General features: G+C 43.8%; 1 protein-coding gene across 1 annotated transcript; it reads right to left on the reverse strand.

Annotated features, from left to right (window-relative positions):
* Nucleotides 1–11,566: 11,566 nt before the first annotated feature.
* On the reverse strand, nucleotides 11,567–15,161 carry LOC134488842 (vomeronasal type-2 receptor 26-like). Its single transcript, XM_063291176.1, has 3 exons — nucleotides 15,144–15,161; nucleotides 13,502–13,628; nucleotides 11,567–12,468 (listed from the first exon to the last, which is right to left on the reverse strand). The coding sequence occupies exons 1-3, from the start codon at nucleotides 15,159–15,161 to the stop codon at nucleotides 11,573–11,575; spliced, it is 1,041 nt and encodes a 346-aa protein (XP_063147246.1). The 3' UTR covers nucleotides 11,567–11,572.
* Nucleotides 15,162–15,832: the final 671 nt, after the last annotated feature.

The following is a 15,832-nucleotide window of genomic DNA, read 5'->3' on the forward strand; positions in this document are numbered from 1 at the left end:
TCTGAAGTAAAGTTGGTCTGGTGGGGAAGGCAACAGGCTGGAAACCGGGAGGCTGGGAGTTCGAGTCCTGCCTGAGGCACGAAAGCAGGCTGGGGGCCCTTGGGCCAGTCGCGCTCCCTCAGCCCAACTCACCTCACAGGGTTGTTGTTGTGGGGAAAAGAGGGGGAGGAAGGAGTGTTAGGTGTGTTCACCGCCTTGAGTTATTTATAAAACATAATAGGCAGGAGAAAAGTTAACAAAGGAACAAACCAATAAGAAAGTACCTATCTGATCCCAGTATTTCTTAGCTTTCTTACGTGTCCACCAAAGATGATAAAGAGCAGCTTCACATTCATTACATTTCCAACATATATTGGACACCCCCTTTTACATCTCTGACAACCTCTCAGGTGTTAAATACCAACGATACGCCATCTTATAAAAATCCTCGTTCAGATCTCAGTCCTTTACTCCACATATTCTCCCATTGATCAAGCATTATATTGTATCCAAATGTTTTTGCCCATTTAAAATGCAATCTTTAACATAATCACCTTCTATATTCATTTTCAATAAAAGTTTATACGTCTTGGCACTGACATGCTTGTCATTAGTACTGAACCCGAATTCAGAATCACTTTTCTCATTTAAAAAAAACGTAGTTCTTCTTTTTTCCAGTTTAACTTGTCAATTTTCAATCTTGAGTTGAAATGGCTCTGCAGGACTTGTTCCTTCGTTCTTTACCTCACAACAGCTCTTGGGGTCTTTCTCCTTGTTGCATAATGTGAATTTGTTTAGTTGTTATTAATTCATTCAATTTCTATAGCCACCCATCTCAGCAAGTGATACACCTTATCAGTTCTTCCTCCATTTTCTCTTCCTCCCAGGTTAATTGTTTTGATAATGCCTGAACCGCTACTTTCCTTATACCTTCAGAAAAATATTCTGGGATATTTCTTAGTCTTAAGCAGAATTCTTCTTCTCTAAGCTCAAGTAATGCAAAATTATCCCACACTCTTTTCAAATCTACATCTCTGGTCTCCATTTTATCTTCCAAAAAAAAATACACCCTGTCACTTGTTTGACATCACTAATAATCTTGTCCAAGTTATTATCCCTTTTTTCCCCAAATTTTCTATCTTAATGTCAATAGAACATGCTATTATACTGTAAATTCGTCAAACATGGATCTGAAAGCATCCAACGCTCCAGACCGGCAATGTTGTGATCTCCTTGTAGACATACTCAAGAGCCCACTCTAGGTCCAAAAATATGAATGGCAGCTAATAGCTTCCACAGAAATAGCAAAAGAGAGAGAGAGAGAGGAAAGAGGATTGGTCAAACTTCCAATTATTAACTGTTGCAGAAGCTCACTAGGAACAAAGGAGAGCCAGTTTGGTCTAGTGGTTAAGGCAACAGTTCCCAATTACAGCTGTGGAAGGCAGAAGAACACAGTGGCCATTCTTGAAGGGGCTGAGACTGACATCTCCATCCAGATTTCAACCATATCAGGCACCTACAAAATCCCTCAGGTGTGTATTTGCTGGACAGACAGTTTTGAGCCATGCAACTTTCAGTCACAGGTCCTCAGTGATAAATTAGTTTTCTTACGGAAATGATAGGCATTAAATTTTGTACGTTAAATTTAAATATACCATCTTCTCTCATTCCTTTTCAGACTAGTTACAGTTTTATTTCCCAGACTCTGATTGATAAAACTCCATTTCCATTCGTCTACCCGATGCTCCCTGCGGAAGGAGTCCAGTACCCAGGGATGGTCGAGCTGCTGCTCCATTTCAGGTGGACCTTGGTTGGTCTGCTGGCTCCAGACATTGACCAGGCGCAGAGATCCATGAGGACCTTGACTTCCATGCTGATGAGGAGTGGCATTGGTCCCGTTCTATCACAAAGCTTTCCTGCAACAACCTGTGCAGTGCCCATAGATGTGCGTCCATACCACAATGGGAATCAAGTGAATGTCTTTCTTTATGGGGCAGGGAGGGAGTCACTCCCTTCAGGAATATTCCTTTTACATGTGGTGTTTCAATCCCTCCAGGAGCCTGTTAGAGGAGACTGTCTTGTTCATAACAGTCTGCTGGGACTTCAGCATTTACATGGCAAATAATGTCATTCCCTTGCAAAACTTCCACAGCATTTTTTCCTTTAATATGAAGGGAAAGCAGATGGCGACATCTGCTGTGGATGTGAATTTTCAGGATTTTATGGAAAAATTCACAGAGATATCCTTTATGTGCTCCAAATAACCAAAGATAAATTCAATTCCAACTTTCCAGTCCTCTCCTTTTTGCATTCCTTTGACTCTTTTCCTTTCTGTTGCAACCTATTACCTTCCTTAAATGCCTTTCAAAGAGAATGCTGACTTTTCCATACAGGAAAAGAAAATCTGAAGCTGCAAACATAGAATCACAATTTGAATGTGGAATGTAAGAATACGGGAAAGCTCAACACAGTGAAAGGTGAAATGAAATGACAACAAATTGACAACTTAGGAATCAGTGGATTGAGATGGCCTGATATAGGACACTTTCATTCACTGGTTCACACTGCTTATTACTCAGGACATGAAAAACAAAGAAGGAATGGTGTTGGGTTTACAGTCAGGAAGGGTACAGCAACAATGGTACTTGGCCACAGTACAATCAATGACCAAATAATACTGATTAGACTTCATGAACAACTTTTAAGATTAAGATCATTCAAATTTATGCTCCAACCACTCATGCAGAAGAAGAGGAGGAGGTCAAGTTTTATGATCATGCTCAATTTGAAATCAACAAAACATACAAGCAAAATGTGCTGCTTGTGATTCGAGACTGGAAGGCCAAAATTGGAAATATTAAGGAGGAAAATATAGTTAGATTGTATGGCATAGGGAACCAAAATTAAGCAGGAGACCTACTTGTCAATTTCTGCCACTCCAATGATTTCCTCCAATTTCCTTCCAATGATTTCCATCACTGTCTTGAAGCAACCAAAACAAGGACTCTATACATGGACATCACCTTATGGAGTGCATTGGGGTCAAATTGACTGTATTTTTGCTAAAAGGAGACGGGAGAGCTCAATGATGGCAGCAAAGACATGGCCAGGTGCTGACTGTGGAACAGATCATGGATTGCTATGTGCAAGCTCCAAGTTAAGCTAAAGAGGAAGAAGAAAGCTAGTCAGTTTCCACCATATGATCTTGAACATATACCCAACATTTTCAAGGAGAACATGAAATGTTCTCTCTTTGAAGTCCTGAACTTCATTGACAGAGAAGCAGAGGAATTATGGAATGATCGTAAAGAAGTTATTAAAGGTGAATGTGAAAAGAGGCTGTCAAAAATGAAGAAAGAGAAGAAAGCAAATTGAATGTAAGAGCAAACCGTGGGAATTGTGAAGAAGAGAAGGGAAGCCAAAGCCAAGAAAGACAAACATCTCAGAAAAGAACTTCACAGAGCTTCAGAGAGCTGTTAGAAGAGAGACGAAGCTGTATCACAACCATATCTTTAATGACACTGAAGATGGAAACAGACATGGAAAAACAAGGATCGTCTTCCAAAAGAGTTTGAACACAGGATGTTCCAATGTCAGATTGGTATGCTGAAGGACATCAGTGGACAGACAGCAGCCAATTCAATGGAGATGAAACAAAAATGGAAGTATGCCGAAACACTATACAGTCGAGATTGCTTAAGGATATCTGATTTATTGAAGAAATAGAGTCAAATACGAAGAAAGCTGAGAATGAGCAAAAGCGCGCCAAATACAAACTAAAAACCCCTCGCTTGAAACGTCAATCCCTTCCCCCCACCCCGTCATGGCAACCACCCCCCTCCCAGGTGCTGTAACCGTTTTCCACACATCCTGGGAACATATGGAGATGTGGCTTCACTCAGGACACTTTCCTGTCATGGCTGACACCTTATTTTTTATAAAAAGAGAAGAAAGTAAAGACTAGGGTGTCTACAGTATAGTGGGAGAATTTCAGTAACAAATTAGTTGCTCTCCACTCCATTCCATCCAATTTTCCTACCAATGAAGAACTTAGGGAGATTATATTAGCTTTCCCACTCCCCAGTCGTAGCAACTGAACCATTAATTCTGACCCTCCCTTCAGGTAAAGTCCAGGAGCTTTATGAAAAGGATAGAGGGGGGCAGGGTAGAGGCCCCCAGCACCAACCTATCTGGTCCAAGCTACCAGAGCAGAAACTGGTGGCATATGGCTTGGTAATACCCCTCAGGATTGCATCATCTCAAATTTATTTGGCCAGAAGTTACTAGGTTAGAGACAGGACGGGAAACTGGGTGGTCCCCTATGTGTAGAGAGAGAGACTGGGGGTGAAGCCCAGCCAACCAGAACATTAATGGGAGGGTATTTTGGGGAGAAGGGTAGAAGCCATAGTACTGTGACATGGGAAGGATATAAACATTGATGTGTGAGAGGTTTTGAAGGGTTAGATGTAAGCTGAGTGGTTTTCATAGCAGGCCTAGATGATAGGATCAGTTGGGAATATGGAGGCTCCCTTTGGGCTGAAAAGGAGAGAGGCTGGTCAACCTTGGCAGAAGGGAGCAAGGGTAGTTTTATTCCTTAGGACTGGGCCCAGAGAAGCAGGGAGGGAGGATGGGGTGGAATTATACAAGGCTAGGAACCCCTCCAGTCTGGTGGTGATCCATCCCACAGACCAGGTGGTTGAACTTCTAGAGACTTGGTATCAAGGTGCTGATGGTTAATGCCTGGGTTTTTTGCAAAAGGACAAATAAAAAGAAAAATAAATAGATAAATAAATTATAAAATAACTGTCAGGACATCTAATTATTGTTCAGCTCTTAGGCATTCCCTAGACTTTGGTTTCAACAAATGTCATAAGTGTTAGGGATGGCTGATTCCTCAAAACTGTATTTAACTGCCCCTTTTGTCCATGTTCAAAAAATAATTTAGTATTTTATAATAAATTGATAATTTCAAAAAATAATCCCAGATTATTTGTTTCAGTGGCTGTGACTTTGGTTGCCTAAGGAAAAGAGTGGGAGGCCTTTGTAGGGGAAATCCTTCTGCCCCCATTTGCATAAATTGGCACATCAAAGAACTGCAGCTAAGGAGACACCACTGTAGAGCTTTGCTCGAGCAAATGCTAAATGGACAACTTCTGATTTATCAGATGTTTTGCTTATTAACTTTTAAGTATTGACACAGTCGTATTAATTCTGCTCTTAAAGATTTAATTCATTTTATGAATTTTTATGTATTATAATTATGATTGATTGCTACCCTACTTAGATATTGTATTATGAGTTTTATCTGAAAGAATACATGGATGGATGGATGGATGGATGGATGGATGGATGGATGGATGGATCTCCGGTAGGTGGGGATAAAGAACACATAGATGCTGCAGAAGACCAGCCAGGAAGGGGTTGAAATCCAGAAGAGATTTCTGAAGCCAGCTGCATTTCCAGCTGCTTTATGCATGGGAGACAACTGCTTAAGGCTGTTGCATAGAAAAGCTTTTCTCCTCATCAGGACTGGTACCATCAGCAGGTACCACCAGGCCCATGCATTTAACAGAAGTAACTTTGGTCTGAATCTTCTTTTCATGGAATTTAAATTTTGGGGTGTGTGTGATTTCCATCAAGCAATTTAGGATTAGATCCTGTTGTCCTGGAGTCTCTGCTGTGCTGCCATATCCACCCTTTTTAAGGACCAAATGCAACCTCAACTGACCATTGAAATACCTCACTGGATAACAGGGAATAAAAAAACATACTTAAATTAATCTTCTACAAATTAATCTTCTACACACAACAATTAAACCATCCATGAGAAGTGGCTGTTTGGCCTCTTCTTCCCAAATTTCCAGAGAAAACGCATCCTCCATAGTAGACTTGAACAGATGTGACCCTCAAGAAGATTTTCCGAATATTTAAAGGAAAAACAGTTACCTGCAACTCCTCTCGGTTATTTCTGATTCTGGTTTCTGTGGCCATGAAAATCATTCTTGACCATCTTCCCTGTAACTTCCGTTTATGTACCTGAATACGGCTATCATGTCTCCCTTCAGTCTTCTTTTCTCCTGACTGAACAACCCAACTTCCTTCAGGCTTTTCTCACAAGACATATCCTCAAGGCCCTGATTCATCTCCATTGCCCTCCTCTCAACCTCTCTAGCCTCTCAAGATCCTCTGGAAATAGGGTGCCCAGAATTTTACACAGTGGTCTCCTCAGTGCTGAGTAGAGGGAAATAAGGACTTGAAAGGGCTTTGATAAAATGCTTCTTCCAAGGATGGCCAGAAGTGTGATAGCCCTTCTAGCAGTTCTCACACTCCCAACTCAGGCACAGCTTGTTGTCAATGACCACACCCAACACTTCTCAAGTGTAGTTTTTCCAAGCCATGAACCCCACAACTTGCATGAGTGTCCTGAATGTTTTCCCCACATGTAGTTGCCTGATTATGTGCCATCGAGTCACTGTTGACACTTAGCAACAATGTACTGTAGATTTTCTTCATGATGACCTGTCCCTGACCTGGTCTTTCAGGTCTTCCAACAGCGCGCCCATTGCCACTGTAACTGAGTTCATCCCCTTTGCTGCTGGTCATCATCTTCTTCCCTTCCCTTCTGCCTTTCCCAGCACTGCACAATTGTTAGTCCCATCTGGAATGAACTTGTCTCTGTGCCATACAGGAAGACGTCGACTTGTTTCCACTTGGAGTATGAAGCAGATTTTACCTTCACTTTCCTGGTCGTTACTGAAAAGCTTTGTGACAAAAGAGGACAAAGGCCGTTCCGTATCAGCATGGAAGTCATTGTCCTCATGAACCTCTGTCCCTGGTCCGTCTCTGGAGCAACCAGGCCAACCAAGGTCCACCTGAAATGGAGGAGCAGCTTGACCATCCCCAGGTACTGGACTCCTTCGGTGGGAACCATACAGCAGAAGAAAGGCAACTGAGTTTGATCACTCAGAATCTGGGAAGCAAAATTATAGCTGATCTGAAAAGGAAGGAAAGAAGGCAGTATTTTATTCTGAGAACCATAAATCAAATGTTTTAGAGAAGAATTCTGGCCCTAATAAAGGGACTGACCAGTTCTTGCAATGAAGATCCTTTGCTGGGGGCTCTGCTCCAACAACTGGCCCTTGCATGCAACTCCCCTCCTCCAGTCCATTTTGGAGCCATGGCAACAGGGAATATTCCTTCTCTTTCCTGATCTTTCATCCTCAAGGCTGATAATTTCCATCATAAACTCTTCTTATCACTCCTACCAAGACTAAGTGGCTATGGCTGTTATAGCCACCTGGTTCTTGGATATTCCTTCTTTAACCTTGGATGGGGTTGTGTTGAGGTTTTCCTACTAATAGATTATTGTGCCTAGTCATTTTGGCTGAGTGAAAAAGGTTGCAAGTGATTGTCTCCTCTCACGTGCTTCATGCAAAATAGCCTGGGGGGAGGACCTGCCCGGACTTGTTCTTCACTTCTTCTTTTTCTCTCTGCTGGAAATGTAGCTCAGCAAGGCTTGCTCCAAAAAGGGAGCTAGGTCCTTTAAATGTTTTGCTTTTGTTTTTGTTTTCTGTAAATAAATTAGTTTTATAGAAATGCTTGGTGTGTGACTTTTTTTGACCTCTCCTGGGCTAAAGGCTTTCCCAGCATTCTGCAACAGGTTGCACTTCCCCCATCTGGGCATCTTTGATGAGCAGCTATCAGCTGCAGCCAGGAAGTCCTGAGGTGATCTTCTGCTCTGGATTCCCTGGTAGCGCTGACACCTCACAAGAGCCAGAAAGTGCAACTTCTCTGTCACTGGCGCCTGCCCTCTGGAATGAGGTTCCTCCAAGACGTGGGTGGTTACCTCCTTGATGGCATTCCAGAAGGCCTTGAAGACCTGGTTGTCCTCCTAAGCCTTGGGTTGGGTGGTTGGACCACTGTTGGATGTTGATGATATCTGTTCTGTGTAGTCCACCAGATTGACTACTGGATTCACCACCTTGTCCTTGTCCTTCTTTTTTAGTGTGGTTCTTGTTTGGTATGGTTTTTTTCTGTTGAATGTATTGTGAGCTGCCTAGAGTCATTCTGGAGGCAGCAAGTGTGAAATGTCAAATGAATGAATGAATGAATGAATGAATGAATGAATGAATGAGACACTCTTTCACTTGCAGAGCAAGCCCACCGTGCCAGAACTGGTGGGATGATCAGAATTAACTGGAGACAGGCAGACCCACAAGTAACCTGGTCCTGAGACATGTAAGGCTTTCAAGGTTCTGTCACATGTAAGGCTCTTCCTTGAACTGCATGAGGAAACCTAGTGGGAGCCAATGCAAATTGGAGACATTACAAGGGTGAATATTGGCACACTGAATATTACACGCTCACTACTTTCTGGACGCACTGAAACTTCTGTATGTTTTTCAAGTGCAGTCCCAAGTAGAGTTTGTTGCAATAATCCAGACAGGAAAGGACTAGCACACGAGCGACTGTGAGCAGAGCTTCTCAACCCAGGAAGAGACACAACTGGCACTCACAATGGATTTGTGCAAAGGCCATCCTAGCCAGGGCTTCCACCTGCCCCTCAAGCAGGAGTCATGAGTCAGGATCGTGCACCAATTCATTCCTTGTAGGAGTACTAGCCTATCCAGTTATGGATGGAACAGCTCCAGAACCAGATTGATACAAAACCTCGACACACTCAGGCCTTTCGAAGGTTGGGTCACCACCTGCATCCCTGTCCAGACCTTCACATTCTCCAGGCTCTGAGTAAGCACCTCCACAGCATTCCCTGTGCAGCCCAGGGCAGAGAAGTGCCACTGATTATCATGACCATAATGAGGATACACCACCCCAGGCTGACAGATGACCAGAGGCTTCATGTCTATGTTAAATGGGAGTGGAGAGAGAGAGAGAAGAGGGCTACTGGGAACTCCAAGACTAGGAGGGAGTGTGCTGTCCATGACAAATGACTGAGGTCAATATCACAAACACACACACACACACACACATCCATACCAGATCATTTTGCCAGCGCTTCTAAACAAATATCAGATCTGGTGTGTGATGCACAGAAACAAGCATCCACAGAAAGAGATGATTAGGGCCCCCAGTAATTTTGATCATTTCTATAGTGCATGGTGGCCATGAACTCAAAGGCCACCTCTTATATTTGTCTTATTCAATAGAAGACAATTTCAAATTTCCCAGAACTATTAGCCTGGAGAATTCTACCACCAGCTCAGCCAGAATCGAGGACCAGAGACAGAGAAAATGCTATGGGGCAGGGAGGCTGCTACACTAGCAACCATCCCAACCAATCCTTCTGGACCAATTTGATAAACAGGATCTCACATCTGGCTATGGCCAGTGCAAAGCACCTGAAAGCCACCGGAGAGCTTCAATGACAACAGCTGTACCCCTTCTCTTTCCCCAGGATTGTGACTGATGCCACACTTGGAACCCGGGAGGGCACATTTCCTAGAGGAGAACCCTCCCCCACCTCTGTGTCCAGCCAGGTTTAAGATCAGCCTTCTCATTCAGGGGCACATTATGGATGAGGTGAGTCTTATTACAGGATGACCTTGCATTAAGTAGCAGCAGATGGTGACTGGGACCACTGAAGCTCTGAAGACCAGGCCTTGGGGAGGAGCACAGGGAATGAATGTAGCACCAGACACTGAGGCCATCTCCCCACACCTTTCACCATTGTGGCATCCCTGACTGCACTCTATCCCTACATCACATTCAGTCTCCCTGACCTTCACCTTTCTATTGCCAGGTCAAAGGGCCCTGGCACCACCACACTCACACACACTATGTGATATGGGATCTGGCAAATGCACCGAAGCATTTGGGTGCTTCTACTTGGCACTCAGCAACCATAACTTGGGGCATCTACCCACATGTGACTCCAGATCAAACAACCACCCACAAATCATCCCCAGCCACCCCACCCTCTTCCAGGCTGCCAAGAAAGGAGACAAATCTCTACCCTTACCTGGCCAGATGGATGAAATACTCTTGCTGCCCCCCCCCATCCAACCTGCAAGCCAAATTATTACAGACACTCCCCAGCCCCACTCCCACAACCAACTCAGCCACAGATTGTCATCCAGGTCCTTCTCTCTAATTCCTTTGAAGTCACTCATATTAACAAACCAGGGTCGATGTACATTGTCACCAACAAGCAATCCTTGGCCATCCTGAGTGCTCAGTCCAGGGAGTAAAGCGCAAAGCCAAAATAGCCACTGAGTCACATGACTGGTCAAATGGCTTCTGTAGCACTTGAGTGGGTATTCTTTCAGGACCTCTAATCTATACTGCTCCCCCTGCTGTACAATGGTTTTTTTTAAAAATTATTATGTATTTATTTATTTATCAGATATCGCTGCTGCCCATCTTGTACCCAATGACTCTCGGTGGCAGAGAAATACCTGATTTTCCAATACCTGGAAGATCAAGCCTTTGGTTGCACCACCATTGCACAGGTTCCACTCATTATGGCTTTCCAAAAGCATCAGTACAGTTGGACCATCTGCCACACCATTCCTGCAGCCACATGAGGGATGGAGGAAACAGCTGTATCTCCAGCTCCTTGGCCACTTCTCCCACCACACTGTGGCTTTCTCTGACTGGAGCTGCACACCTGAGGCAGGTGAATGATGAAAAGCTGATCGGCAGTGCCACTGAGGAAACTGTGCTGCTAATGACTCTGCAATGAAGGAGAATCCCAGACCAGGACAATCCTGCAGCCAAACTCAACCACTGGCCACTCACCATATGCAGCCACCCAGCAGATCTCTCTTGGCACCAATCTTCAGACGCCTCCCACAATGTTGATGGTCCCACACCACCCTGGGCTTTGGAACAAGGCAGTACCACGTCATCCATTTCCATCTCCAAAAGAACTAATAGAGTTGAAAAAAAGGACTTGGTGTTCTTACTTTTTAAATTTTTTTAAGAAAAGAATATTACAGTGTCAAATGCTGTTTTTTGGGATTAGTAACTGACTGCAGTCAGGAAATCAGAAGACGCTTAATCCTTGGGGAAGAGCAATGGCAAATCTCGGTAAAATAGTTAAGAGCAGAGTCATCACACTGACAACAAAGGCCCGCATAGTTAAGGCAATGGTGTTCCCCGTAGTAACATATGACTATGAGAGCTGGACCATAAAGAAGGCTGAGAGAAGGAAGATCGATGCTTTTGAACTGTGCTGTTGGAGGAAAATGCTGAGAGTGCCTTGGACTGCCAGAAGATCAAACCAGTCCATCCTCCAGGAAATTAAGCCAGACTGCTCACTTGAGGGAACGATATTAAAGGCCAAACTGAAATACTTTGGCCACATCATGAGAAGACAGGACAGCCTGGAAAAGATGTTGATGCTAGGGAGAGTGGAAGGCAAAAGGAAGAGGAGCAAACCAAGGGCAAGGTGGATGGATGATATTCTAGAGGTGATGGACTTGTCCCTGGGGGAGCTGGGGGTGTTGACGACCGACAGGAAGCTCTGGAATGGGCTGGTCCATGAAGTCACGAAGAGTCGGAAGCGACTAAATGAATAAACAACAACAAAAACAACAATTTGGGAGCTAACTACTCAACATTCATTTTACTCTTATTTTGACATCACATGTTCTTTTGTATTCAGATCTGGTCTTAGGGAAATAATGTAGCATTTAGGGAAAAAAATGAAGCCAAGCAGGCCAGCACCAGAGGCCAAGATGGAGAAGACCTGCACGGCCACCATGGACTTCCCCTTGGTGCTCAGGTAGGTGGGCACAAAGGAGATCCAAACACTGCAGAAGACCAACATGCTGAAGGTGATCAGCTTGGCTTCATTGAAGGCCCCAGGCAGGTTCCTGGCCAGGAAAGCCACTGTGAAGCAGATGGCAGCCAGGAAGCCCATGTAGCCAAGGGCAATGTAAAACATGACAATTGAGCCTTCATTGCATTTCAGGATGATCTCTCCAGACTGGGAATGCATATCAGAGTCAGGGAATGGGGGAAAAGTTGCCAACCAGATGCTACAAATGACAACTTGGACAGCAGAGCAAGAAAGGATGATGGAGTTGGCCAAGCTCTTCCCCAGCCACCTCTGCACTTTATTCCCTGGTTTTGTGGCCAAGAAGGCTAACACCACTGTGACTGTTTTGGCCAAGACTGCAGAAATGGCAGCTGAGAAGACGATGCTGAAGGCTGTTTGTCGCAGAAGGCAGGTTGGTTTCGTTGGACTGCCAATGAACAGGAAGGAGGTTAAGAAGGCAAGCAGGAGGGAAGCAAGGAGGACGTAAGAGATGTCCCGGTTGTTGGCTTTGACGATTGGTGTTTCCAGGAATTTAAGGAAGGTTCCCAAGACAAAGACTGTAGTTAAAGACAGGAAGAAGGCAATGGAAGCCAAGACGATTCCCACATTTTCCTTATAAGAAAGGCAATTAAAGGTCTTGGGAATACAGTGAACACGACTGGTGTTTGGATGTTGATCTTCTGGACATTTGGTGCATTTTTCTGCATCTGAAAAGAGCAAGCGTAAAATCTCCCATTAAGCATGTCCTTTAATCAAAAGCATTGCTTCGGTGAAATTCATGAGGGTGTGAATGACTGTGGCCGGATCAAGTCAGCATGCTTCTTCATTTCTCTACAGCTTGGAGTTCTTAATTTTACACTTTTTTTTTAATGTTGCTATTTCATCAATGAACCTGTAGAGGAGGGAGGGAGGGAGGGAGGGAGGTCCACCATATACCATTCCACTGTTGAAAATTAAGGTCCAGCCTTTTATCAACGCTTCAGGGGACCATTGAGACCCTGCCTACAATGGAGTCAACTACAGGCATAGGACCACTTAGTACAGCTTGTGTCAGCAGAAGTGATAAAACACTCCTTTTTCCATGGAATGTTAGGCGGAATTGACCTTCGGGATGAGTTGAATATGGGTTGAGGACATCCTGTATTTTCTACGAACAGCAAGAGGGCCAACTTCCCTCTGATTTCTCCCTCTCCTCCCCTCCTCCATTCAATAGTTAATCCATCATTTAAAAGGTCCCTTTAGCAAGGAAGACTCAAACGTGGAAGAGGCCTAGAGAGAGGTCTCTGGGCTCTGGAAGGATCAAAGACAGTTCCCTGCTTTTCTATCTTCTCATAAATCTGAAGCCATGAACTTTTGCTGCCCACAGAAGTGGTTCCATCCAGAGTTGGACAGTTGCAAGAATACCTGATCCTCTTCTAAGATCCAATGAATGCCCCGGTACCCTGGAAATTATCACTGTTCAGAGAAAAGGGTTAAAGAGCAAAATGAAACATGAAGCAGGTTTGTGCAAGATAAAGAGCAATGCCCAGTCCTCATTAATCCAGTTTCTTTTAAAATCCTATCCCAGTTTAAGCTCCAAGGTTATTCCTTATATATTACTAGGAAATAGATTATACAAATTATAATGATATGAATATTTAAAAAGCCATGTTGAGAAATGCCACTCAAATGTCCATTCATAGCAGATGTTCTGGTATAAAGTCTTCCCAAAAGTCTTCCCCTTTCCTCTGGTTCACCCACCTTCCTGGGTGGAGATGGTTCCTTCTGGACAAGGAAAACAGTCGTAGCAGCAGATGGGCCTCCCCTCCTGAGCCACTTTCCTGAATCCGGGAGGACAGCTTTCCACACACCGGGAATGAGGCAGTGGCTGAGGAGAGAGAGTAAAATATCCAGCAAATGAATCATCAATTTATGTCCAGGAACGGGTCAAAAGGGGAAGGGTTTTGGGATCACTTGTCATAAGGACTGATGGGAGCAGGAAAGTCCCCTATCCAGGGGGAAAAACGCATGCATAGTTTAGAGGCTTTGAACATTCCTTTGAAGAAACTCACAGAAGACCCACCTTGATTTTTGGGTTTGTCTGTGAGGGTTTCCCACGGCCTTTCAGTTTGGCAGGATTTTCTGTCTTGTAGAGTAGGACAATAAACACTAGAGACTCAAGCTACCATCTCAGCATGGTTCCTCACTCTAAGATAGGACATCACTAGTATAAGGCCCATCTTTGCTAAGTAAAAAAAACAAAAAACCTGGAGCTCATCAAAGTGATATGGCTGAATGTTACTTCCCTCTTAGCTCCTAATTTTCTTTAGACCACAATTTTTAGCTTAGAATCTAAATTTTCATACTAAATTGCACAAGAGAAGGTTGGATGGATTCTTTGCTTTAATGAAATGAATCACATTACCCAATGGCTTAAATCTACATCCCTTTATAGTGGACTAATAAATACTTTATTTGCTTATGAGATATATGGCCTCCAATCTTATAGTCCATAACTCTGGACATCTCTGTACAGATAGTCCTCAGTTAACAACGATAACTATAACCAAAATTTCTATCGCTAAGTAATGTGGTTGTAAAGTGTTATGTCACAAGACCACAGTGTTTAGCGATGGCAGTTCTGACAGTCCACGATTACCATCGTTAGCCAAGGATCACAGAGGTCATTAAGTGAGGACCTCACGTCTTTGCGACATCTGACTTCCTGCCGGCTTCTCTTCAACTTTGCTTGTGGGAAGCCATCAGGAAAGGTCATAAATCAGGATCATGTGACTGCAACAGTCAGAACCTCGAGGACCAGTCATAATTAGTACACATTCAACACTGTTGTAAATTTGAATGTCACTGAACTAGCGGTCATTAAACAAGGATCACCTGTAATCATATGTGAGAATGGACTTCGAAGAGGGGAGGGAGCTACAGATGGGAAAAACAGCATGTAAATTATGTCTCAGTCCACAGAAGGGGGGATGGCATGGGAAACATTTCAGAAGGGACCCTCCCTAGTTTTCCGGAGAGTAAAAGTAAAAGAGGGGAAAAATACTTTCAGTCTTGCAGGAGTCGGTTAATGTAACCTTACAATAAAGATAGAGCTAGTACTCCTGAGTGTGCTTTTTGTCTGGACTACCTCGCAGGGATAACCATCTCACAGCAACAGTAAAAACAATTAAAACCACTATCTGGGCAGGGGGGAGGGAAGAACCACTCTGTTCAACTTTACTTGAATAGTTAAGGATATGCTCCATTTTAGATATCTGGAGATCTAACCAAAGAAAATCTTCCCTCTCTAAGTGAACCTTGGTGACGTACTCACTCCTGGGCCGAGGAGTGCAGCTGTGTTGGCAAAAGGTTCAGGAAGAGTGAAATAAAGACTTTTTCCCACCTGGTTGAGCTTTTCCATTTCTGCAGTCGCATTCTGGTGGATCATAAATTTGAAATCCAGGGATCGTCCTCTTTTTAGACTCCCAAATTTCAGTCTATTAACAGACTTATCGGTAGAATACACCCAGTGTACAATGTCCAGGTCCGCTACCAGCTCTCCATGCTCATCCAAATACACCCCTTCGATGGAATTATTGTGAAACTGAGGATTTTGAAAGAAGGAATGAAGCTGGAATGGAAGAGAATATAAGTATGCTTAGACAGGACTCACAAAGTTCTGTGGCAAGACTGCTTTGGTTGTGCTGGGAGTGAACAGAAGATTTTTCGCTGAAAACCAAAAATGATGGTTTCAGGCCCATTGCCCAAATTCTTCTGCAGAGAATCTATAAACATTTGAACTGTAACATCTACCAGCTTACCATTTCAATGCATAGAATGATGACAAATACCCTGAAATGGGGCAGACAGAAGCTTAGACAAGCTTTCAGGATCCTGTTCTTATACCCCTTTTCAATAAAGGAGCAGTCCGGGAACCCCTGCAGGGTCCGGTTCTTGCCTCTCCTCCCTCAAAGGGCTGACACCAAGCGCTCCACGTTTCTCTCTCTCCCAACTTATGCTGAAAGAAAGCCAAACTGGGATATTTTGACAGTGAAGAGATGAAAATATTTTATTTGAAACGCAATTTAAAAG

Source organism: Candoia aspera, chromosome 2 (genome assembly GCF_035149785.1).
Source record: "Candoia aspera isolate rCanAsp1 chromosome 2, rCanAsp1.hap2, whole genome shotgun sequence".
In the NCBI taxonomy this organism is placed as follows: domain Eukaryota; kingdom Metazoa; phylum Chordata; class Lepidosauria; order Squamata; family Boidae; genus Candoia; species Candoia aspera.

What these genes read in the sequence shown, in the direction of transcription:
- LOC134488842 (XM_063291176.1), bottom strand. An exon ending in AACCATCTCCACCCAGGAAG is followed by an intron (nt 12,469 to 13,501) that starts GTGGGTGAACCA and finishes TGCTCTTTTCAG; the next exon opens with ATGCAGAAAAATGCACCAAA.